Raw genomic sequence first — 25,981 nt, forward strand, 5'->3', positions numbered from 1 at the left:
GTAGGTCATTTTCAGTGGGTTAGCTCCGAATCGAATCTTCACTCTGAACTATGGAACTTGTTCCAGAGTGTTACTATAGGTTGAAACTAATACGCCATACCTTTCACAAGGAGTAATGATGTGCATGACCGAAACTGTGTGTGCGTAGTAACTTTGGAGCTTTTCAATGAATCTCATTTATTTATTAGAAATTAAAGATATATTTCTAAACAATTAATAAATCAGATAAAGTTTCTATCGATTCAAACGGTTCCATTTAGTAAAGATTCATCGACAGTCGGGTGTTTTGTCGATTTGTTTTTAGGACGGTCGATATCACTGATAGTTTGAGGCATCGGTACACCTCTAGTTTCCGGTAACGGTAACAACAGTAAAGCGGTAACCAGTCCAATACATCCGAGAATCACGCCCGGTAACCAAGATATAAATTGAGCCTGAAACAATTCAATATTGTAATGTTGAAATGTTTAACAAGTGGCAGGATTGAAAATGTACCGAGATAAAAACCTACCAAATAAGCGGCGAATGGTGCTGTCATCGAACCTACTCGGGAAAACGCCGATGTGATTCCGATCGCACGATTTCTGTAAAAGAAAAAGACAAGAAGATTGCGAAATACTGAACTCTATCTAAATCCATATGTACAACCACACTTGTATACCTGAAGTTAGTCGGGTAAAGTTCGCTGGTATGGATGTACGTTACAGCGAACGCTACGGCACAGCAGCACCGGCCCAACGCATTCAACGTGACGATCAAAGGAACGAGGTTCGTCTCTCCTACAAAAAGAAATATCACGAAATAGATAGAGGCTGCATAGAATTGATACCCGACTCCTCATTTCGGCTGAGTCTAAAAGTTGACCCACTTATCTACTCTGTACATCACTTAAAAACATGATCAAGCTAGCAGACAGCTATAGAAATGAACCGATTACAACATTTTCAACGCGGTTTACAAATTGATCCGGTCGATTATGAGAAACAACGTATCACTTAACTTTAGCCGTTTAGGTACTCATCATGTACTTCAGGGGCCGGTTCCTCAGTTGAGACTTAAGTCGAAAAATGGTCTTAGATTTAAAGACTGGTCTTAAGTTGTTAGATCGTTTGTAGAATTAAGATGGTCTTAAATTGGTCTTAAGTCTAACCCATGACTATGGAACTGGGCCCAGGGGCCGGTTGCATAGTCGGCTTACTTAAGACCAGTCTAAGACCAACTTAGTTCTATTGCCAATCTAACAACTTACGACCAGTCTTAAGATTTAAGACCACTTTTGGACTTAGGTCACGTCTGTGCAACTGGCCCCAGAAGTTAAGAAGTATATGTGTATATGAGCTTACCGACACTGTTTGGACAGAACGTAACGACCATCAACGCAAGCCCGTTTAAAGTGTAAAGTGATATAAGAAAAACCCGTCTTCCAACACTGAAATACGTATAGTCACCACATAAATGATTTGACGAACATTTTATACCGACTTATTCTCGGTGACTTAAACTTACTACTGTAGCACGAAGTGCATCACAATATAACTCGGTAATTCAATAGCTGTGCCTAGGAAATAATTAGCAAATCGACCTCCTGCCATAACCGTCGTGCTCATTGTTAACCCGTAATACGATAAACTCGTAAAAGACCTAGAAAAAAAAACAGAGAACGATCTTTAAAAACAAACCACGGTCACCCATTGAGGCCGAAGTGGGCTAAATTCAATGCGTAGGCTTACCATATGATAGATTCTAGTATCGTGTATAGACGCAGTTTTGGATGTTTGAGAATCTTGAGAATTCCAATCGTTTCATTATTGAAATCTTCATTACCCTTAGAACAGCCAACCATATTTCTAAACGCCAATCTGATCTTGTCCCTAGCCGAATAGACGCCTGAAAATAACGATAGGACGTGAGAGTGCTAATATGAATTTTTTGTCGAACGATATGATGTGTGAGCAAACTTGAGATTTATCTATTTATTTTAGATATTCCATTTATGAATAAAAAAGCCTTATTTCTCACCTTGTTTAGTGGATTCTGTGGTTTTTCTTATGGCAGAAATGACGGCTGGTGAAAGCGAACGTTGGTTAAATTTCGCGGCCTTTCTCAAAATTCTGATCGCCTCTTCTGATCTAGAATTAGCGACGAGCCACGCCACAGATTCATCGTAAAACCTACCGATAAACACGTAATATCAAAGAAGCAGGGACTATTTTTCTGGCAATACGTTTCATTAGCATACCAGATTCCTATAATCGGGACGGAATAGACGATTCCGGTTATGATTTGCATGTATCTCCAGTCGGTGAAGAAGTATCCGCAAACTCCGGTTAAGATCAGTCCGACTGTCCAACTGATCATGTGAAATGCGTTGGCAAACGAACGCTGATCAGTCGGAAACCATTCACACGCCAAAACAAAACCGCATAGAAATGCACCCTGTGAATAATGATAATAATAATAATTTAATTGATAACAGTAATATTTCATCAACGATTGTAAACGCAGGACCCGGCCCGTAGGCAGGATTTAGAGAGCGGGGGTTATTTGATATAAAAGGGCGCTTTCTGGTACCGTCTTATGCATGAAAACTGCCCTTTTGCGTCAATGAAGGTTCCCTTTTTGTGGAAAGGGTGCCCTCTAATATGCCCTTTTTGTGAACGAGGTGCCCTGTGTCTATGTGAAAGTGCCATTTCGTGGAAAGTGTGCCCAAGGTAAAGAAGTAAAGAGGTTTGAATCAAATAAGTACATCTCAGAAAACTGGCACTATCAGCCAAATCAAATGGGGAGTTACCAGTAACCCCCTCTCAATACGGGCCTGAGGACGACTTGAATAGTTAAAAGAAACGACCTTTAATGTCCAGTCGCCCAATAGAATTAAGAAAACTAACAGAAGGTTAGCGGTACACACACTTTCTATACCATTTTGAATTTCTATACCAGCTTTGAGAAGGATTAGAACGGTGCACGAATTTCTTCAGAATTTACTCAATGTTTATAATCGAGTTGTATAGTTACCAGGTTAAACATCCCGCTAAAAAATCTCATGATCGCGAAGAATGTTTGATTGATGAAAATAGCCGGTAGGAACATCGTCACGGCGCATAATAACGAACAGACTATAAGCGGCTTCTTCCTTCCAAAATAATCCGACCAAGGGGGCACCACTATACTTCCGGCCATAAAGCCCCCGAAATGTACCGCTATCATCAGAGCATTCATGTGACTGGATTCGCAAACCCACGAAAACTGAAAAAGTTCTAAAAAGCGTTAAGGATAATTATGATTATATAATTTCGAATTCACAAACACAAAAACTAAGCGTTTGCAATATTGTATTAAATTCATATATCAGCGTATCTTTTTTACACCTAAATACGATAAGACTATAAAATCATTTATCATTTCTATATAGCTGCTTACCGTTTACAGTTCTAACTCATTTGTTCCAAGCATGAAAAGTGATTTCGAGCCCAGATACTATGAGAAATATATGAGCCACCTATGTATACAATAACTATACATAATAGAAAAAAATCCAATGTAAATATGACTTCTGTTATGGTTATGGTTATTTTCATTAATTCGAATGGTTATTTTCGGTTGTGTCATGCCGAAATTCTGTAGCAATTGAAAATTGCCCGAAAAAATTCGTTTATACTACGAAAAACGAAGAAAATTCTCCAAAAAAGTCACTTCTCAAAGAGAACATAGATTCGCAGAAACAGCTCGCACAAAAAGATGATTTACATCCAAAAACGCTCAGAAATTTCTGGTATCTTCAAGAACTGACCTGTTGTGTAAGAGTATAGTAACCCTGTGACTGATAAGAGTAACCGTTTTGACAGACGACTGTGGTATTATCTATAATTGACTTGAATTGTCGACACTGATCGAGTTTAATTTCTCCATCCTCACTAGTTGTATACGGTATCGACTGGTTCACTGTTTGATTCACCGTAGACAGTTTGCAATGATGTTCCGGAATCCAACCTGAATGATTCATACAAAATGTTATCGTTCACTCAATTAGATTCATCTAATTAGATTCCTATTAGGGGTATTTTCTATGGTGGTTGATTCGATAAAAAAAAGTTCAATGCTCAATCCTAACTATTTTTTTCTAGACGAGAACACCAGATCCCGGTTTTATAGACTGGTACTATCTTTTACCCGGGGGCTAATTCAATTCATTATCGATTGAGTTAGCCTTGGGTTAAATAGAGGGTACCAGTCTATAAAACTGACCCGAGATTTAAACCGATTTTCCGTTTTAATGCCGCTTAAATTACCAATCTTTTATTTCATCGCGTAAAATCCTCTTTTTAACGCCGTCTTTGCCGTTACACGTTAAAACATGTTCAGATGGAAGCTTGTTTTTCAACAAAGCGTTATCTAAAATACATCAGTAACAACAAATATTCTGTTTATAAGATAATGTATGATATTCTTTTATCTTCAACGACCCGAGTTCTGACCACTAGATAAAAGTCATTCCAAATGATTTATCATCGATCTCGAACTTCAGCCTTCTGATCTGCGGTGGAAAGTGCCTAGACGTTGTTATTGTTATAATGTGCGTTATAAGATAGTCTTGTGCATCGCGTCCTTGAAAGGTGAGCCTCATGGCTCTTACTACGAACTCGGCGCGCTATTTTTACGCCGATTTCCTCAAATAATACTAACTGCAAGTTTAACGATCTTACTGACCTTCACCCAAAGAAATTCGGAGTATTTTCCCCATCGGCACTTTATGAGCACAAAAAAAATTTCAAACTCGCAAAACAACTCGCTTCTCCTATATAAGATATAGGCTTGTATATTGTTTAGTCGACGTCGTTCGCATAGACACAGACTCGTAAAATATATGCAATGAAATGATTTGCTGATCATCCATCAACTTTACTCTTATCTAAATATGCTACCGGTGTCTGAATAAACGACGACCTAGAAATTTATTGCATGATGTTCTATATACCAACACACGCAGGCCCTAGATGTAGAATCTAAGAAAAAATGCCTGAGATACCTCAGCGGGTAGTGCGCTACGGTATACTCTAATACCGCGATGCATGTATCATGTTACGGGTGTAATAAAAAAGGAAACAGCAGAACAAAATGAACGGGAGAAAAGTTAATGATTTGTGAAATATCAATCGATAGAAATAATGTATCAATCTCACTCTGATGATGGAAGCACTAGAACCACAGTGTTCAATGACTATAGCGTTATTTCACTTATAGTTGAATTATCTAAAAGAATGAAATTGTGAATCTAAAATTTCGATGATGAAAATTACCTTGAAATACTAGACCGACCAAACCGAACGCCGACGCTAAAGAGACGATTTCGATCAGAAACAATTGGTAAATCTGATATCTGCCGTATCGTCCCAGCTCCTTCAGAGCGGCCTCCACCTCCATCGTGCTTCGCAGTATAACTAACAACTGGTGACCTCTCGCCGACTCGTCTAATGCGTCTATCGGAACAACGCATTTAGGCTAAGTACACCGCAAACCAAGCATTATCATTAATTAGTTTCTTTCTAAACATCCAGCTGTTGTTATCAAAGATGAGGATTAATGTATAGTTATGATATTTCTTCTTACTAGATTTTCCTGCAAATTGTAATCTCAGTGTCGACTTGACACGTTACTCTTTGAAAAACGAATGAGTTGATAAGATAATTAATCTATAATAATTCGGTTGGCGAATGAGTGTATTCGGATTTAGAATTTACGGATGGCTAAGATAAGTTGCAGTTATAAATTTTTCTAAAGAAAAGCGCGATTTCAGATCTTTCATAAAACATCCAACTGGTCAGGACTAGTAGTTGTCAAAAGAACTTAAAAAATAAAAACCCATAAACTTGCTGGGCGTGTTTGAAAATAGATTGGGGATCTGGCGTCTGCTGAAATTACTGTAAGTGGTGCACACATTTCCATGAATGCGGCATTTTTTATTGAAATATAGAAAAAATTATCAATCAGGGAAAACACTGCGCTTGTTTCTCCTCTCATCAACTCTTGTTATTTTCATTACGCGATGCATGATGTATATAGCGAGTGACGTACTTGTAAGGCTTTGTGGCATAAGATGATCAATAGTGGTGTTACGGGCAAAGTTCTAAATGTAATATATAGCATGTACCAGGGCATCAAGTCATGTGTATTTTCTAATGATAGTAAAACAGATGCCTTTGAAAGTTTTATGGGTGTCAGACAGGGAGAAAATGTGTCCCCCGTGCTCTTTTCAATATTTTTAAATGATCTGGCTATTAAGATGCTCAAAATTTCCCTCCATAAATCTGCGCATGCGTAATGATGCATGGGTCAAATTGATGATCCTTATGTACGCAGACGATACAGTACTTATGAGCGAGAGTCCACAGGGTCTTCAGAAATTGATTGACAACTTGCATGTTTATTGTAAAGATTGGAAGTTACAAATAAATTGCGAAAAAACAAAAGTAATGATATTCTCGAAACGAAGACTCCGAAACCCTCCGGAGTTTAATATAAACGGTCGAGTGTTGGAGTTAGTATATAACTATAAGTATTTGGGTATACTATTCTCCCATACCGGGTCTTTTGCTCAGTGCCGAAAAGCGTTAGCAAACCAAGCGCAGCGGGCTATGTTCTCTGTTTTAAAAAAGGTTAGCGAATATTCACTCGACGTTGATGTTAGCTTAAAGTTATATGATAGCATGGTATTACCAATTCTATTATTTGGATGTGAAATTTGGGGTTACGAAAATCTCCGAGTTCTTGAGTGCGTGTAGCTTAAATTTTTTAAATATTTACTCAAGTTAAAGAAATCTACTAATAGCTCATTTGTCTATGGAGAACTTGGTCGTTTTCCTCTCGAAGTTTACGTGCAGCTTAGAATCGTAAATTTTTGGGCAAAATTAATAACTGATGATAAATTATCGTCGAAGGTTTACAGTTGTGTTTATAATAGCTATATTGATGGTCAAGCTTACTCTTGGATGGATTCTGTGAAGAACATTTTGCTCCGAAATGGGCTCGGATATATTTGGGAAAATCAAAATATTCCAAACGTGAATTACTTGAGTCTGATTCTTAAACAGAGATTGCAGGATCAGTTTATGCAAGTCTGGCATGCAAAACTTACTGATTCCACTATGGCTATTACGTATTTAACAATCAAATGCCGTTTCGAAATGGAAAAGTATCTAGCTCAATTATCTCCTAGGGACCGGTTAACTTTATGTAGATTTAGATGCTCAGCTCACAGGCTACCGGTGGAAGTTGGGCGGTGGCGTGGAATTGCCCGTGCCAATAGGCTGTGCCAAAAGTGTGATTTAGTGGCGGTGGGGATGAATATCACTTTTTACTCGTCTGCCCGTACTTCCAGGAATCTAAAGCTAGATACATCCCGGAGCGTTATTGGAGATTCCCCAATAACGTAAAGTTGTATGATTTTTTCAACTCAAATTGCCAAACCCTTAAAAAACTGGCGTTGTATATACGCAAATGTTTAATACATTTCTAATGTTAAATGTTGCAATGTCTATTGTAAATTAATTTTGTGCTCTGTGCAATTGTATAATTGTGGAGTAAATAAACTAAATTGTAATTGTAAATTGTAATTGTAATGTATTGTGGTGGCTGATAGGGCCACATGCAACACGTTTTACATGACTTTATAGCGCAAAAACGAACTTTTCGTTTTTGGGCCCTAGCAAAAACGAATTCTACCGCGCAAAAACGAAATATTATGATATAGCAAAAACAAAATTGCTCCATGATTTTTCGTTATTGCTAGGGCGCAGAAACGAAAAATCATGGATCAATTATAAAGCAAAAACGAAAGTTCGTTTTTGCTCTATAATTTTCTGTTTACGTATTTCTATAATCGAGGTCGTGTCTACGCTTGTGCATAGTGAATTGACGAGTAATTATATACAAGTTCAGTCCAGTCAATGATTTACTGGACTAGACTTGTACGTATATAATTACTTGTGTTGATTTTCCCGATAGGAGGTGTGTATGCATTACAATCCACTTTCATTTCTCCGATGATGTGTCAAAACTTCGAAACTGTCAGAATAGATTGTTAAATCACTGTGGGTTTTGCTCATTAACTCTCGAATGCTGAGATCAACAGTTCGCCAGTTACTACAACCGTATAATTGGCGTTTGGCGTTACAATCAAGCTTTTAGGTACATGCATTAGCCGTCAGTCGAATGCCTTATGTACGATTTTATCTCAGATATGAATATAAAACCTGTGGTCGACTGGAATGAACTCATTGAATGAACCTATACCTGTGTTTGTTTGCGAAAATTTTGAAATTCTAAGATAATTTCATGGCATTTAGAGGCTTTTTGAGATTAGTAGGTGGTGAAAAGTATCGTCGGCAAATATGGTCGGCAAAATTTCGAAGGCCACTCGAAATTTATTCCGCAGTATGGGCTATGTGCCCTGAATCCGCCCTGTTGGACTTAAAAATGAAAACACGTAGCCGATGTATATAAGGTTTCAAGGCCGCATGACCTTTCTTATCGTCGAGATGCGGCATTTTAGATCATAACACATTTTCCATCATAGTATCACCTTGCAGCTACTTCCCAATATCATCATTAATATCAACGACGGCTGGAGGAGCCCCGTAGTAAATGTAGGCATTTTGGTGTAAATCCATTATTTTGTTCAAATATATTTTGTTGCCATGACATGGTCTGCGGGTATATACAGGGAGTTACAACGTTTCACGTGTTACCATTTTATAGTGGAATAACGCACACATGTGCCATTTACAATAAAGACATTGAAATACATGTACGTATACTGCTGAATGAAAGAAGCGTGAAAATGTCCTCTTGGTTTTAACGGATTCGTACACGTTTCACGTCACTCGGAAACTCGACTAAACGCGTGCAGTGTCCCTTTTTAGTACATACATGTTCAATTCAAGTCTCAACGAAGTTAGGTAAGTGAACTTTTGACAGTTCACCGAGAAAAACTCGTTTTTTCTTTGTTTGAACCAATTTCTCGGTCATATATCATAAGTATTGTCGTATTATTTGCATTGTGGGGAAAACTTTCATTTCGTCAACATCAACAACTGTAGTGAACCTATTTCCTTGACATCTCACTGCCGGCCTAATACCAAAACCCTACGCTGCGTAAGTTTTAATAGTGAGCTCAAACATTGTGATTATACATCGAGATTTAAGAATTTCGTTTGTTTCCGCAGGTACGAGTGTACCCTACGATTCAATAGCGGTTTTATCTACCGATCGGAACGTGTTAAGCTTTACCAGAAAAATAGCGGTTCGCGCCAGTACAGTTTGTTTGCAGCACGATGGAAGTTGAAACCGCTTTGACGGATTTAGGGAGATACGGAAGATATCAGATATTTCAGTTGTTTATGGTTGAAATAGTGACTTTGGCGTCAGCACTTCCCACGCTCGGTCCTATATTTCAAGGTAATGCTATTTCTTCATCATTTCAATAGATATTCGTTTCTTCTTAATTTCAAGTTTTTCATAACTCGACCCCCATAGCACAATACAGTGCATTTACACCTGACGATGATCTCTACGGTGAGCTCGGAACTTCGTGCTTTCTGATATATTTTTTGATTCAATGAATTATTGATTTTTAACATTTTTAATCCGTAAATAATGAGTTTTTTTAAACCCATCACTAATTTATCATTTGAATATATGATGTAAAAACAATGGCAGACAAATCAAGATAAATAATGATAGCATGATAGAAAAATACGTAATGGATGCCATATTTTCAAATTCAGCATGGATTCCGGAACATCATTGTAAACTGTCTACGGTGAATCAAACAGTGAACCAGTCGATACCGTATACAACTAGTGAGGATGGAGAAATTAAACTCGATCAGTGTCGACAATTCAAGTCAATTACAGATAATACCACAGTCGTCTGTCAAAACGGTTACTATTACCGGTCACATGGTTATTACACTCTTACCGAACAGGTCAGTCAGTCAGTCTGCAGAAATCCCTATGATCTAATAAAATCACCAGAAAAATTGATGATTTTATGATTTTATCTATTTTCAGTTTTCGTGGGTTTGTGAATCAAGTCACATGAACGCTTTGATGATGACGATATTTTTTGGCGGGTTTATGACCGGGAGCATAGTGGTGCCGCCTTGGTCAGATTATTTCGGGCGGAAGAAGCCGCTTATAGTCTGTTCGGTATTGTGCGCTGTATCGCTGATTTTGCCCGTTATTTTCGTCGATCAAACATTCTTTGCGATCATGAGGTTTTTTGCTGGTCTTTTCTCTCTGGTAATTTATTGGTGGAATGAATGAATTTATTTATGCCGAATCTAGAAATGGCAACAGCTTTCAAGTTATTCTCGTAAATCTCTTGTAGAGTGCTTCACTGTGTAGCTATTGTTTGGTTTGTGAGTGGTTCCCAACCGACCAGCGTTCGTTCGCTAACGCATTTCACATGCTCGCCTGGTCGACAGGAATGGTTGTTACTGGAATTTGCGGCTACTTTTTCACTCAATGGAAATATATGCTCATTTTCAGTGGTTTGCTCTATTGCGTCCCGATTATAGGAATCTGGTAATTAGATAGAAAATGAGTTGTAATGGATTTATAAAAAAGACCCTAAAGACGTTTCTAAAATATGAGTGTGTTTTTTGTAATTAGGTTTTACGATGAATCTGTAGCGTGGCTCGTCGCTAATTCCAGAACCGAAGAAGCGATCAGAATTTTGAGAAAGGCAGCGAAATTTAACAAACGCTCGCTTTCACCAGCCACCATTTCTGCCATTAGAAAAACCACAGAATCCACTAAACCAGGTGAGCTATGAACTCTCAAGATTTCATTAAGTAAAATGTAAAATCATTCATAATTCTATCGGTAATTATTTATATATCAAATTCAGATAAAAGCTCGGTTGTGGATAGAGTCAAGCTAGTGTTTGAAAATATGGTCGGCTGTTCTAAGGGAAGTGAAGATTCGGATAACGAAACGATTGGAATTTTACAGATTCTCAAACATCCAAAACTGCGTCTATACACGATACTTGAAGCTATTATCTGGTACGTATTATACCTGTATATAATATTAAGTGTGGGCAAATGTTTTGATTTTGAAATCTTAAACCTTTTCCCGTTTTCTAGGTGTTTTACAAGTCTCACTTATTACGGGTTGACACTCAGTACGACAGTAATGGCTGGAGGTCGATTTGCTAATTATTTTCTGAGCGCTGCTATTGAGTTACCGAGTTACCTTGCGATGCATTTACTACTCTTATAGTGAGTTTTATTCAAAAGCCAAAATTGAAAAAGTCCTTTTCGCAACATATCAAAATAAATCAGATGAAATATGAACGATATTTTTCAGTATTGGAAGACGAGTATCGTTGATGTTGCTTTATGCTTTGACCGGTCTAGTTTTGATAGCTGTGACGTTCTGTCCTATGAATGCCGGTTTGTATTTACATGTATATCTGTATGTTTCCCGAGAATATCTCATCATAAAACGTCTCTGAATCTTGAGTTATTTATATCTATCTCTAGGAGGGACGAATTTGGTTCCGTTAATTATGACGTTTAATACTTTTGGAAAATTCTGCTGCGCCGCGGCTTTTGGTATCATTTACATCCATACCAGTGAACTTTACCCGACTAACTTCAGGTACTAGTGTCAGCAAATTGTATATGTTTTTTAGTTTTTTGTTCATAAAAGTTGGGAATAAATTAGCGATATTTTTCTAATATTTAATAGAAACCGTGCGGTAGGTATAGCATCGGCGTTTTCCCGAGTAGGTTCGATGACAGCACCATTCGCCGCTTATTTGGTAGGTTTTTATTTCGTGCATTTTCAATCCTGCCACTTGTTTGACATTAACATTACGATCGAATTGTTTCAGGCTCAATTTATATCTTGGTTACCGGGCGTGATTTTCGGGTGTATTGGACTGGTTACCGCTTTACTGATGTTACCCTTACCGGAAACTAGAGGTGTGCCGATGCCTCAAACTATCAGCGATATCGACCACAACAACTTGATAAAACCGACTTTCGATGAAGAGCAACTTAAACCAATCGTTGATCAAATTAAATCGGAAGTTACCCTATGAATTGCATGCTCTTAGTTCATATTTCTATGCTCAGATAAGATAATAAATTATACATTTATACACATATATCGTTTTACTTTTTCATTGCAACGTCTTAATGTAGCATGGGTTTTGAAGACTAATCCGATCTGTTGGCCATTGTGGAACATAGATTTTAATTGAATATTTGTTGTTGTGTAAAAAGTATATTTTGAATTTTTTTTACGCAAACTATCTGAGATTCTTTCTTTCTAGAAGTTTTTTTCGGATTCAGTGATTTAGTGTCTTCAAATAGTTGTGAAAAACCGAGTTCCTTGCTTTGTAGTGATTTTTGCGAGTGATACAAAAAGTGTAATAAGTCGAAATTATCATTTCATAAAAATTTCCATCGCGATTTGGTCATTTCCAACAAAAAAAAAAACAATACTTATTTTCTCCCATTTCTAACGCACGTTTCTAGTTGTGTTCAGTTTTCAGACATAGAATTCGTCGACGGTATAAACGATACACTTTCGGCCGCAAGACGAAACAGAAAAATATGAGCGAACCCTGCGAACCGTTGACGACAGTGTAAATAATCTTCAGCGCGTAAATTGAGCCGTAGCTCGCGAGGAAACCAAGATACCAACTGAGGCCCATAATCAAGGAAAGTTTAGCCACTAATAAGTAACTTTTGTCAGCCCGTACAGGTGTCGCCACTATAACCGTGCTTGTTTTCGTCTTTCGTATGGCATTGAGCGTGATCGCAAAGAATATCAGGTTCACGAAACAAATCGTGGCGATCGGGACCAGGTACGTGGCGATCAGCTGCGTTACGTCGGAGATCCAACACGTGTGTATATCGAAATATTTGAAACCCGATTCCGGGAACCAGACGGAGACGGCACCGCAAGGCCCTACGATCAGTAACGGAAGACACCAGGCGTAGACGCAATAGCGACGATAGCTGACCAGTCGCGCGGAATTAGGAATGATCGTCGAGCTGGTGAACGTGAGAAAACTATCGTAACTGATGACATTCGTCCACAGAAATACGACGACCCATAAATAGTGAGCGAACATGCCGACGACTGTGCAGAGATACGGGTCAGCTAGAATAACCGGGTGAAAAACTGCCGTGTTGAAAATCAGAATAGCCAGAAACATCGAACCTGCTAAATGCATCAGCGTAAGTCCGGGCACCGTCCGTAGAGACTGAAATAGGGAAAACGTTATCAGAAGCGCTAAAAGGCCTAGCATCGAAAAAGAACTGGTGATTACGGTAACAATCTCCTCGACGTCTGTTTTTATAACGTCGGTGAAAAAATCGTCGAAACAAACGACTACCCAATTACCGTTGATTCGAAACTGACTTTTCGTCAGCACGAGGTCGATGCCCGACTCCGTATTGAGAGAAAATGACGACCGATTCGAATCGATGTCGAGTTGTTCAACGCCGAATACTTTCTCGTCGCGGCATTTCGACCGTTCGTCGCAAATAACGATATCGTTTTTCGACAGATTTCTGTCGATGACGTAGTTAACATACACCCCGGCGGATGCTCGAATCGGTGTCCACACTCGCGTCGACGCCTCGTTATTACCGCCGAGTGCCTTCACGTATTCTACCCCCTGTTGATTTACCAACTCGTAAACAGTCGTCCGTTTCGGGCAATTATTCGGAGGAAAATCCGGAGCGTTCCTCACCTGTAATCTCAACGACGAATCGACCAGTTGGCAATTATCGTCGGATGCGTTGAAAAGATCGACGATTTTACGGACGACTTCTCGTTCGGTTAAATGCGACGTAGTATTCATTCTCGAAGTCGAAAGCGAATACACAGATCCCTGTTTAACGGTGAGGGTAAATCTAGCAGCTGCCGGTAAGGTAATGATACTCGCTAATAGAACTAACGGAGACCGAAATACTTTACATCTAAAAGAGACGTTTAACTTTATGAAAAGAGGTCGATGAACTTCTGCTTCGGGGAACTCGGCCGCGTATTTCGATAGGTTCATACATCGTCCGGTTACCGCGTTGTAAACTTCTCCTTCGATTTGGCATTTAGGAAACTTGTTTATGGTCTCCGACGTTTTCGAGTCGACTAAGCGCGCTTCTGTAATGATCGATCTAGACAGGTCGAACATCACCGATAAAACCGGTCGCCTGTAATTGTTCGACGCCGAATAAAAACTGCATTTTACGTCGCTTACGTTGAAGCCGTTACACAAAGCGCAATGGACATTCCGGAACAAAATCGACTTATTATTGATGAGATTCACGGGTTCGGTGTAGGTGTAGCACAGTTCGTCGTGCAAAGCGTCGTTCTTGCAGCCGAGATTCCACTTTTGGAATTTCGTTCGATAGCAGCGATTGATGTATAACTTACGTAGATCGAACTGAATTTCGAAATGTTCTTTGTATAACTTGTCGAGCAACTCTTCGTCGAGTCTGTTGACGGGAATTCCGATAGACGATCTGGGCGGTGCCGTGAAATCCAATTTTACGACTGTTATTGATTCGTAGCTGACGTTCAAGTGACAGCGTAGACAATAGTAGTTTCGAAAGATGATCCCTTTGTACGTGACTGGCGCGAAACCCGTGAGATCCGATAAGGTCGAATTGCCGTTTATTTGTACGGTATCTTCACATTTTCGCTTAAGAATTCTCGAATCGTAGTCGGACGTAGCAAACGACGACGGGCATTTTGAAACGGAGAAGAAATTTAGCTGCGATGAACCGTTATTGAAATACGGTACCGTAAAATCTATACATTCGGTAAAATTGACCAACTGCGCCGGTATATCGGTTATGTTTATATTTTCGCGGGCGTTTTGATTATCAACCCAACAAATATTATAATAGTCCGCACAACATGTACCCATAGCAATACACGAGTGATGGCAAGAACAGACTGCATTTGACCGTCCGCAATAAGACGCCCGCAAACATTTTTCACGGCATTTCATATTTTCGTTGAGTATCTTCGCGGATATTTCGCGCACGTTCAAATCAAATACTCCCGCATCTGAAGAAGAAAAAAACGAGTGCAGAGAAGACGTGCCTCTAGTCCGCGAAGAACGACGACGACGACAATGATGAATTTTAGCGTAAGAAATTGAAAGTGACCTCGCGGAAAGACTTACCTTTCTCCAGCGTCTGGTTCGCGTGAATAAAAAATGAAAAACAGATCACTAACCCGACGACGACAGACGTTGGGCGATGATATCTGCTCATATTTGGAAGATCTCCGACGAAAGACAACTCGGTTTTTGTAAAACGCTGACTCAAACGAATACGGAACGATGTGATACTTACTCCGTAGCGCTATATGCCGGTAAAACTTCTGTCTATTCATCTGATTTACTGTCATTTTATCCATTAAAAACGAAACCGCAGAATCGAATTTCTGAAGTTGAGACAGAAGATAAATGAACTATGATATCTTCCCTGGAAGCATCGCAGATTCGGATTACCGTGACTCATCGCAGTTGTGATAATAATGTTGATGAATATTTCGTTTCTTTAGTTTAGTTTATTTCACATTCTTGAATTTAGTTTTTGAGAAAATGATAATTCAGCCAGTCACCAAAACCGAAGAGAAATTTCAGCTTTCTTCTTCGTTCTCTGGCGGCCCAGCGCATATCAGGATTGTCGCAAATCTCAATGTTCAGTGAAATTACGATTACGATTACGATTACGATTACGATTTTATTTACACTCCAACCATTTCCATGGTATATGGAGGAAAACTATTATACGTATATCCAAATATTTACAAAACAACACTTGAAGTGATTAGAATTTAGAGAATGGCGGTGCGCAGTGGAGACCCCTTTGGCGCGTAATCTCAAACTCAAATTAAAGAATTCCAACGCAGGCCCAAATTGCAAATAACCATCTTTGATCTCTGTAAAAATTGGAAATAAAGCTTTTAGAGATACTTAGATATTTCAAAATTAATAAATATCGCGATTTCTTTAACACGCGGTTAAGATATGCGGTCCTTTGTTTCACATTGTCACTGTTCTTAACTGTTGCGTTAAAAAAATCCAAGAATCACCAGCAAGTATCTGCATTTCATTTCCTTTAAAAAGTGGTGTAAAAATAATAAGTTCATCGAGCAAGGGACTGCAGAGCTATATGACATTCAATCTAAACTTATGTTTTAAAAATGAGCGCAAATTATCGCAACAATGGGGACCTCGAGGGACCGCCAAAAAATGGCGCCTAGAAACTGGAAACTTCTTTATTCAAATGGCATTAGTCATTAGACGTCATAATCGACTTGATTTGGCATTATCAACTTGAGTTGGCATTATCGACTTCATTTAGCATTATCAACGGCATTTGGCATATTCTACGTCAATATCTAGTGTATGCAACTGATGATTTATTGGTGCTAGGATAAAATGAATTAAATGCATATAACCTGCGTCGTTCCACGAAACTTACAATGATAATGCCATCTATTCAGCCATCCACCTATCTTAGTTATGACAAACACACGCATCCGACTTTTCGTTTAATTGTGATAGTTTATTAGGTATATTCTATACATGGTCGACAAAGCAGTACTATACAAACATCTATTCGATTTGTTAAAATTTGATTAACGATATTCAGCAATTCACATGTGGTGATAATCGATCCATTTCTAGACAAAGGTTGAATCTAAGTAATTTGTTCGAGTTGATTTTCATCGACAGTCGGGTTTATCGTGCTGTTTTTAGGTCTGTCGATATCGCTGATAGTTTGAGGCATCGGTACACCTCTAGTTTCCGGTAAGGGGGACACTACTAAAGTGGTAACCAGTCCAATACACCCGAGAATCACGCCCGGCAACCAAGATATAAATTGAGCCTGAAACAATTCAATCGAAATATTGAAATGTTAAACAGGTGACAGGATTGAAAATTTACCGGCTAAAAACCTACCAAATAAGCGGCGAATGGTGCTGTCATCGAACCTACTCGGGCAAACGCGGATGCAATACCCAAAGCGCGGTTTCTGTAAAATAGATAATACAGTGATTAAAGGGAAAATAATTCTGTCTTCAAGTTGCTTAAAGGAAATAATCTCACCTGAAATTAGTCGGGTAAAGTTCACTGGTATAGATGTAAATAATACCAAATGCAGCGGCGCAGCAAAATTTCCCAACAGTATTAAACGTCATAATTAACGGAACCAAATTCGTTTCTCCTTGAAATGAAAGATAATATATGAATGATATGGAGTTTTCTGGTGAAAGATTTAGTTACCTGTTTCGACATAGGATGAATCCCAGACAGATATTTTACACGTACCGACACGTTCAGGACAGAACGTCACAGCTATTAAAACTAGACCGGTTATAGCATAAAACAGCATCAACGATACTCGTCTTCCAATACTGAAAAATAGTTCATAGTTCATCTGATTTATTCTGATACGTTATGTAAAGGCCTTTTTCAATAAATGATGGCTTTTAAATGAAACTCACTATAAGAGTAGTAGATGCATCGCTAGGTAACTTGGTAGTTCAATAGCAGTGCTCAGAAAAAAATTAGCAAATCGATCCCCGGCCATTACTGTCGTACTGAGTGTCAACCCGTAATAAGTGAGACTTGTAAAAGACCTGCAAAAAGAAAGAATATTTTTAGTAGAGAAAAACCAAACCCATACGTCATCCATTTAGCCTGAACTATTCAGAAAATGAATCGTGTAATCGGCCGGAAGGTCAGTACACGTGAAATATATGTCTACGTATATTCGTATCTTGAACGAATGTGCATTGAACCGATACCGATACTTACCAGATAATAGCTGATAGTATCGTGTTAAGACGCAGTTTTGGATGTTTGAGAATCTGTGAAATTCCAATCGTTTCATTATCCGAGTTTTCACTTCCCTTAGAACAGCCGACCATATTTCTAAACACTAGTTTAACTCTGTCTGTAACTGAGCTTTTATCTAAATGAAACATTATGTTGGCCTATAAAAGATCCGTTTTCACGAATGAATTGAGTTGAAATATCGGGTATTTTTGTCGATTTACTTTGTTTATCTGTGGTTTTTCTAATGGCAGAAATGGTAGCTGGTGAAAGCGAGCGTTTGTTAAATTGCGCTGCTTTTCTCAAAATTCTAATCGCTTCTTCGGTTCTGGAATTAGCGACGAGCCACGCTACAGATTCATCGTAAAACCTTATCGAAAAACACACAAATACATCAGAACTAAAAACATGTATGCATTATGGGTACTTACACCAAAAAGTCTTCATTTACCAGATTCCTATAATTGGTAAACTGTACAATATACCCCCAATGATTTGCAGGTATTTCCAGTGAGTGAATAAGTACCCGCAGACTCCAGTAACAACCCCTCCTACTGTCCAGGCGAGCATGTGAAATGTGTTGGCGAACGAACGCTGATCGGTAGGAAACCATTCACAAACCAAAATATAACCAACTAAGCTTGCGCCCTAAAATGATATATAGAAGACAATCGTAGAAAAACTTTTCGTACGATAGAATGGGGAAAATATATTCCATTATACTGTTGTTCATCAATAAAATGATCTTACCACTCTAAACATCCCGTTAAAAAATCTAATGATAGCGAAAAATGTTGGATCTACGAATATGGCCGGTAGAAACATCGTCACGGCGCATAATACCGAACAGACTATAAGCGGAATTTTCCTTCCGAAATAATCCGACCATGGTGGCACCACTATACTTCCGGTCAAAACGCCCCCGAAATATATTGATATCATTAAAGGATTCATGTGACTGGATTCACAAACCCACGAAAACTGAAAATAAAGAAAATCATGATATTTCTCTGGTGATTGGATCATAGCGATTTCCGCAGAGTGACCTGACTGACCTGTTCGGTAAGAGTGTAATAACCGTGTGACTGGTAATAGTAACCGTTTTGACAGACGACTGTGGTATTATCTGTAATTGACTTGAATTGTCGACACTGATCGAGTTTAATTTCTCCATCCTCACTACTTGTATACGGTATCGACTGGTTCACTGTTAGATTCACCGTAGACAGTTTGCAATGATGTTCCGGAATCCAACCTGAATGATTCATACAAAATGTAATCGTTTACTCAATCAGATTCATTTGATTAGATTCCTATTAGGGGTTCCTATTTTCCATGGTGGTTGGTTCGATAGAAAAATACAAGACTCAATCCTCACCATTTTTTTTTATTCTACACGAAAACACCAGATTAAAACCTATTTTCCGTTTTAATGCCTCCAGAAAACCAATTCTTTATTTCAGCGCGTAAAATCTTCCTTTTGATGTGGTCCTAGCGGTAGATTTATTATGATTCTAGATAATACTTGTGCACTGGATACTAAAACTCTACGTCCCTTGTTTGTTTTTTAATGTTGTGTACAAGCTGGGCCCACGGCAGCTGCTGCACCATTTTACTATGGCTGTCGCACGTGTATTTTTCTATTTTGTACCGACTCTATTTATAGAAACAACAGTCATTCTTTGACTCTGCCGATTCAAATATACATTCGACCACATAATATTGAACATCTTCTTTGTATATTGATATGCAATTTGCAACGCATAAAACTGGACAAGGTTACAGCGCTTACTGTAACTCTTGCTTTGAACTATTCATGGGCTTATAACGGCTACCTCCCTCTGTGTGCACTAGTTTTTGGCGTCCTGATTATGTCCCATAACATGGATTAATGGAAATCTCGTAAATGAGAGTACGATAAGATTTCGGGCTGGGCGGGAATCTACGGTGGAGGAGACATTTTCCGAATTGAAAACATACTCGGTGATGCAGAGTAGTACATGTAATTGTTACCTTGGAATAGCAAACCAAACGAAGGAAAAGGTGAAGCTAAGCTCACTACTTCGATGATGAAAAGTTGAAATATTTGATATTTGCCGTATCGTCCTAAATCCTTTAAAACAGTCTCTACTTCCATCGCTAGTAGTAATCCCACTCAGCTATATGTCTGCACTTGAGCACTGCAGGCTTCACGATAAATCTAACTGCGAATGGGAAAATGAAATGGTATAGAGATATTTTGTTTTAACGCGGAGGATTTTGTCACATGGTATTTGTGGTAATACAATGTAAAATATGTGAATAAATGTATCAGGTGCTAGATCACCTACATGACCCAGTTCCATAATTCTCAATTATCAAGTAACTTTTTAATTCAGATTGGATAATTGTATGATAATGTTCGGTTTGTTTTCATTATGTTTGGGTTCGCTGTGTGTCGGTGCATTTCTAATTCGAAATACGTTAATTTTTCTTTGCATCTTCTTGTATATAGCATTTCACGGAGTTTTATTTCTATCAGATAATCCCAATTGATCTCACATTTGCTGATATTTCAAAAGGGATCTATCTAAAAACGCTATTTATCGGATGCAATTTTTTCAGTTTTTCAAAACATGTATAAAATTTATCTAAATGTATTTCATATTAACACTTTGTAATACTCTTTGATTATCATCAGTTGGTGAGATAGATCAGCTACACTGACAATGCATCAGATTATCCCTATAACGTTTTCAGGAACACATTTGTGTATTTACCCCAATTTTTCACGTAAACCTAACCATTCACAAATTAAGTAAATCATTTAATTCAAACGATAGAAATATGCATAAAAAAACGTGCAGTTTATGTTAACATATTGTGCAGGACTATGTATCCTGTATATTTCCATGGATTTAGTTCTGTTCTGGAGCTCGAAAAATTATGTATAATTTGGAGCAAGGGAATGATCTAATGTTTCCCCGTGGCGCGTGACGTTTCAAACCCATAATGCTGGGTACGATGCCCTCGTCCGTGTACTGAAGAAAAGTAAAATTACGTCTATATCTGCACGCACGAAGTCATCCGAATATATACGATAAAAGAGTTCAGGCTGGGCGGGAATCTACGGTGTAGGAGACATTTTCCGAATTGAAAACATACTCAGTGATGAATAGTAGTACATGTAATTGTTACCTTGGAATAGCAAACCAAACGAAGGAAAAGGTGAAGCAAAGCTCACTACTTCGATGATGAAAAAAAAAACGTGCAGTTTATGTTAACATACTGTGCAGCACTACGTTATGATCTACGTTATGATCTCGACCTTAACATGATTGTTCTGAACCTAGTAAATTCACATTAGAAATTCCTATTCATCAGAATTCAGTGTCGTGGCCTCATCTAAAGAGTGATGACCTTATTCCAATAGTGGAAATTAACCATTCGCCAGTTAGAGGTTGTTCGCGGGAACGATGGAAGTGGAAGCCGCGTTGAAAGAGTTAGGGGGATATGGCAGATATCAGATATTACAGTTAGTTCTTATTGAAATAGCCGTTTTTGGATCAGCTATATGTTCATTGGGTCCCATATTTCAAGGTAAAATTTCTTCCACGTAACATTTCAGCGATTATCGCACCATTTATGATTTTTCGATGTCACTTATCACGATATGACAGCAGAGTTCGAGGATGCATCGGTTGGTGATCTAATCTTTTTTCTAGATTGACTGGAAATTTAGCTGTGGGTGTGGCTGTATGATGAATCTATTTGTCAGTGTTAGCTCAGCGCACCGTCATAGTTATACATTACTTTTTGCACGCGCTACAGATGACTGCATTACAAAATGATATTTATGAAGACGGGTTATTCATGCACATAAAAGAGAAAAATATTAATTATATAAACGAAGGCCTAAATGAATACCTAGATTGGCCAATTATGAATTTACATGAAAAAAGACTCATACATATCACACATGTACTTTATTGGGTGACATATGTTAATGCGTGTTTCTGTAAGGCCTGTATACGATATCATCATAGTTTTTTATGTGTTCAATTTAGTCAAAGTAGAGTTAAAGTCCCATTCAAGAAGATCAGCTGTATTGAAGACTGTTCACACATTGATTTCATTCTAAACTTCTCGGCGTCTGACTTTTTTTGGTTAACATATTTATTCCATTAAACATTACCTTCAACAGTAGTACCTAAATGCAAAGGGTTAAACTCATGGCGTAATTTATGGTCATGCGTATATATGTCTACGTAACCGATATCATTGTCCATTCTGCTCATTGACATGTATATGTACACTACATAATTGTAATTTTTTCCGTGCTAATTGAAAATTTGGAATATTCAGGATGGATTCCGGAACACCATTGTAAACTGTCTACGGTGAATCAAACAGTGAACCAGTCGATACCGTATACAACTAGTGAGGATGGAGAAATTAAACTCGATCAGTGTCGACAATTCAAGTCAATTACAGATAATACCACAGTCGCCTGTCAAAATGGTTACTATTACCGGTCACATGGTTATTACACTCTTACCGAACAGGTCAGTCAGTCACTCTGCAGAAATCGCTATTACAATCACCAGAAAAATGGTAAAATGTTATCTATTTTCTTTCAGTTTTCGTGGGTTTGTGAATTCAGTCACATGAATGCTCTAATGATGACGATATTTTTCGGGGGCTTTATGGCCGGTAGTATATTGTTGCCACCTTGGTCTGATTATTTCGGAAGGAAGATATCGTTTATAGTCTGTTCAGTATTATGTGGAATGTCTATGATTCTACCGGCTATTTTTATCAATCAAACATTTTTTACAATCATGAGATTCTTCAGCGGGATGTTTAATCTGGTAAACTGCTACAATATCAATCATGCTAATAATAGAATCTAGAATAATAGGATCCCACAAATGTATGGAGTAACTTTCGCAACTCCTATCTGCATTTTAGGGAGCTATACTCATTTGTTATTGTCTAATATGTGAATGGTTCCCGACCAAGCATCGTTCATTCGCTAACGCGTTCCATATGGTCATCTGGTCCGTGGCGATGATTCTTATTGGAGTTTGTGGCTACTATTTCACTCACTGGAAATACCTGCAAATCGTTGGGGGTGTCTTTCCCTGTTTCGCAATTTTAGGAATCTGGTAAATAAAGCTATATATCGCAGACTATTCGTAGCATGTACTGATTATATAAACACGTGCATACTCTAATTTGTGTATGTTTTTTTTTGTAATTAGGTTTTACGATGAATCTGTAGCGTGGCTCGTCGCTAATTCCAGACCCGAAGATGCGATCAAAATTTTGAGAAAAGCAGCGAAATTTAACAAACGTTCGCTTTCACCAGCCGTCATTTCTGCCATAAGAAAAACCACAGAATCCACTAAACCAGGTGGACAATAGGGTTTTCAATAAACGGAATATCTAACAAAAATGGATAAATCTTAAGTTTTTACTTATGCATCCTATCATTATTTTCAGGTGTCTTTTCGGCGAAGGACAAGATCAAATTGGTGTTTAGAAATATGGTCGGCTGTTCTAAGGGTAGTGAAGACCCGGATAATGAAACGATTGGAATTTTACAGATTCTCAAACATCCAAAACTGCGTCTATACACGATACTAGAAGCTATTATCTGGTATGCATTATAGTGTATATAATATTAAGTGTGGGGGACACTTCCAATTTTGTAATTTCTTTTCACGAAGCTCTTTTTTTCTAGGTGTTTTACAAGTCTCACTTATTACGGGTTGACGCTCAGTACGACAGTAATGGCTGGAGGTCGATTTGCTAATTATTTTCTGAGCGCTGCTATTGAATTACCGAGTTACCTTGCGATGCATCTACTACTCTTATAGTGAGTTTCATCTAAAACCATTTATTGAAAGAGGCCTTTACATGTTATAAGTGATGGAATATGAACGATATTTTTCAGTATTGGAAGACGAGTATCGTTGATGTTACTCTATGCTATAACCGGTCTAGTTTTAATAGCTGTGACGTTCTGTCCTGAACGGGTCGGTACGTAAAAAATATTCTGGACTCGGTATATGTAAAAACAGATCTTTCACCAGAAAACGGTTATATATTCTTCATTTCAAGGAGAAACGAATTTGGTTCCGTTAATTATGACGTTTAATACTGTTGGAAAATTCTGCTGCACAGCAGCCTATGGCATCATTTACATCCATACCAGTGAACTTTACCCGACTAACTTCAGGTGAGACTCTTCCCTTTAAACAACTTAATGAGAGAATCGTTTTTCCCCTGATCACTGTATTATCTATTTTACAGAAACCGCGCCGTGGGTATTGCTTCAGCGTTTGCCCGGATAGGTTCGATGACAGCACCATTCGCCGCTTATTTGGTAGGTTTTTATCTCGTGCACTTTCAATCCTGTCACTTGTTTAACATTTCAACATTACGATCGAATCATTTCAGGCTCAATTTATATCTTGGTTGCCGGGCGTGATTCTCGGGTGTATTGGACTGGTTACCGCTTTGATAGTGTTCCCTTTACCGGAAACTAGAGGTGTGCCGATGCCTCAAACTATCAGTGATATCGATCGACCAAAAAACAGCGCGATAAACCCGACTGTCGATGAAAATCAACTCGAACCAATCACCTGATTTCTACTTCGTCTAGAATTAAATTCATCATAACCACAAGTGAACGGTTGAGAATGGCGTAAATCAAATTTGATGAAAATATTAGATATTGATATGAATGAGTTTTTCTTGATTGAGTTCGGAGTTTTCTTTTTCTAATCAGATCTTCCCCCACGTATAGAACGTGCATAATATACAGTATAGCCTACTGGTGGGCATCGATGACCGCCACTGGTGAATTCAGAATTCGAGTGGAACTGTCCTCGTGTGCAACGATCAGCATGACTTTTTTTTTGTAAAAACTAACAGCTTTACGGGAGATAAAGTGCTAGGGTTTTCGATCCAGAGGCGGTTTTGGAGCGCGTCCAGAATGGACTGACAGAGCTCCAAGATGTGGAAGGTTTTTGTATTGTATCGCATTTCCCGAACGTTGACCACGAGTTGGTACATCGATGTCGTGTCCACGGTTTGTGGAACCCTAACAGTGGACGCAAGTATCGTATTCTAGCGATGAGAATGAGACCCAGCAATGAAATGGCCAATTCGTTCCGGCAACATGTCGCCTTTATCGTTACCCTTCATTGTGGGAACATATTGCATGGGACAAAACGGACCACGAAAGCGACTTCATCAAACAGGCCCGCAAGAAAAGCCAAAAATACCCCCACTTAAACACTCGAATACCCAAACTAAAAGATGTAAGTTAAACTGTTATGAAAACAGCAAGTTAAGATAGAATTTTACATTTCGACATAACGACTGAATTATTGTTTCAGGCCGTCGATATTGACTGTAGACGAAAATGAACTGCAACAACCTCAGATTAACGACAATAAATTCATAATTAAGATAATCAAATTATTACGGTGCATGTGCATTTGACCGAATTTAGCATTTCTATATATTCATATGATAATTTCAGTATTCTGATTTCAAACATTTTGTAATCATCCGCGTTAAAATGTTGCATCAAATCGTGGACGAAATTTTTTAGTTTTTCATTTAATTGATGGATTATAGACACCGCAGTAGCGTAGTTTTCAGATCATCGAAATATTCAAATTTTATCATCTAGTTTTTATAACACGAATTTGTAGTTGAACGAATGAAGCATGTTTTATCTTTGATCTGAGATACGAAACTACACGCATTTCATTTGGGCAAGCGCAGCGCCACCAGACGTCTTTTTTCGACAACTTTCAGACACCATAAGACACCTGGAATAAAAAAAGATTGAGATGTAGAATTCGATGGGTCCTCCGCTCGAATACAGCCTCCTTCGTCCTATCCCCCTTTATACACTCAATCTATTTTGCGTATCTATAAAAATGTTGCTGTCAAAAAAAAGATGAATAAAGATATCGTTATCAAAGGTTCTACGGGCCGCCTCATGAACTTCTTTTGGGAAAATATGATTATTTTGAATAGGAAGAGACAATCTTATAGGTTCTAATTTCGTTAGTTGGAAATCAGCATTTTAGAATGAATC

At 38.4% G+C, this 25,981-nt stretch overlaps 5 protein-coding genes across 6 annotated transcripts; 3 read left to right on the plus strand and 2 right to left on the minus strand.

Annotated features, from left to right (window-relative positions):
* Positions 1 to 158: 158 nt before the first annotated feature.
* LOC141912677 (organic cation/carnitine transporter 2-like) lies at positions 159 to 5,458 on the minus strand. The gene is made up of 11 exons (XM_074804006.1): positions 5,298 to 5,458; positions 3,791 to 3,990; positions 3,016 to 3,246; positions 2,240 to 2,436; positions 2,020 to 2,171; positions 1,731 to 1,887; positions 1,507 to 1,641; positions 1,344 to 1,429; positions 662 to 779; positions 512 to 584; positions 159 to 434 (listed from the first exon to the last, which is right to left on the minus strand). The coding sequence occupies exons 1-11, from the start codon at positions 5,419 to 5,421 to the stop codon at positions 243 to 245; spliced, it is 1,665 nt and encodes a 554-aa protein (XP_074660107.1). The 5' UTR covers positions 5,422 to 5,458; the 3' UTR covers positions 159 to 242.
* A 3,871-nt stretch (positions 5,459 to 9,329) lies between these two features.
* Positions 9,330 to 10,833, plus strand: LOC141912950 (solute carrier family 22 member 7-like). The gene is made up of 5 exons (XM_074804386.1): positions 9,330 to 9,453; positions 9,783 to 9,982; positions 10,068 to 10,205; positions 10,387 to 10,583; positions 10,671 to 10,833. The coding sequence occupies exons 1-5, from the start codon at positions 9,330 to 9,332 to the stop codon at positions 10,831 to 10,833; spliced, it is 822 nt and encodes a 273-aa protein (XP_074660487.1).
* Positions 10,834 to 11,584: 751 nt separating this feature from the next.
* LOC141912672 (solute carrier family 22 member 12-like) lies at positions 11,585 to 12,109 on the plus strand. Its single transcript, XM_074804001.1, has 3 exons — positions 11,585 to 11,663; positions 11,754 to 11,826; positions 11,899 to 12,109. The coding sequence occupies exons 2-3, from the start codon at positions 11,800 to 11,802 to the stop codon at positions 12,106 to 12,108; spliced, it is 237 nt and encodes a 78-aa protein (XP_074660102.1). The 5' UTR covers positions 11,585 to 11,663; positions 11,754 to 11,799; the 3' UTR covers position 12,109.
* A 4,500-nt stretch (positions 12,110 to 16,609) lies between these two features.
* On the minus strand, positions 16,610 to 20,085 carry LOC141912671 (solute carrier family 22 member 21-like). Its single transcript, XM_074804000.1, has 11 exons — positions 19,894 to 20,085; positions 18,936 to 19,135; positions 18,631 to 18,861; positions 18,332 to 18,528; positions 18,105 to 18,250; positions 17,863 to 18,019; positions 17,550 to 17,684; positions 17,374 to 17,459; positions 17,152 to 17,269; positions 17,005 to 17,077; positions 16,610 to 16,930 (listed from the first exon to the last, which is right to left on the minus strand). Exons 1-11 carry the CDS (start codon positions 20,015 to 20,017, stop codon positions 16,742 to 16,744), a joined length of 1,656 nt encoding a protein of 551 aa, XP_074660101.1. The 5' UTR covers positions 20,018 to 20,085; the 3' UTR covers positions 16,610 to 16,741.
* Positions 20,086 to 21,321: 1,236 nt separating this feature from the next.
* Positions 21,322 to 24,605, plus strand: LOC141912670 (solute carrier family 22 member 6-B-like). 2 transcript variants are annotated; one of them, XM_074803998.1, is made up of 11 exons: positions 21,322 to 21,459; positions 22,225 to 22,424; positions 22,500 to 22,730; positions 22,831 to 23,027; positions 23,124 to 23,275; positions 23,365 to 23,521; positions 23,606 to 23,740; positions 23,819 to 23,904; positions 23,986 to 24,103; positions 24,178 to 24,250; positions 24,325 to 24,605. In XM_074803998.1, the coding sequence occupies exons 1-11, from the start codon at positions 21,336 to 21,338 to the stop codon at positions 24,511 to 24,513; spliced, it is 1,662 nt and encodes a 553-aa protein (XP_074660099.1). In that variant the 5' UTR covers positions 21,322 to 21,335; the 3' UTR covers positions 24,514 to 24,605. The 2 variants fall into 2 exon arrangements, with proteins under 2 accessions (XP_074660099.1, XP_074660100.1); XM_074803999.1 differs by lacking the exon at positions 22,500 to 22,730.
* Positions 24,606 to 25,981: the final 1,376 nt, after the last annotated feature.

Source organism: Tubulanus polymorphus, chromosome 11 (genome assembly GCF_964204645.1).
Source record: "Tubulanus polymorphus chromosome 11, tnTubPoly1.2, whole genome shotgun sequence".
In the NCBI taxonomy this organism is placed as follows: Eukaryota; Metazoa; Nemertea; class Palaeonemertea; order Tubulaniformes; family Tubulanidae; genus Tubulanus; species Tubulanus polymorphus.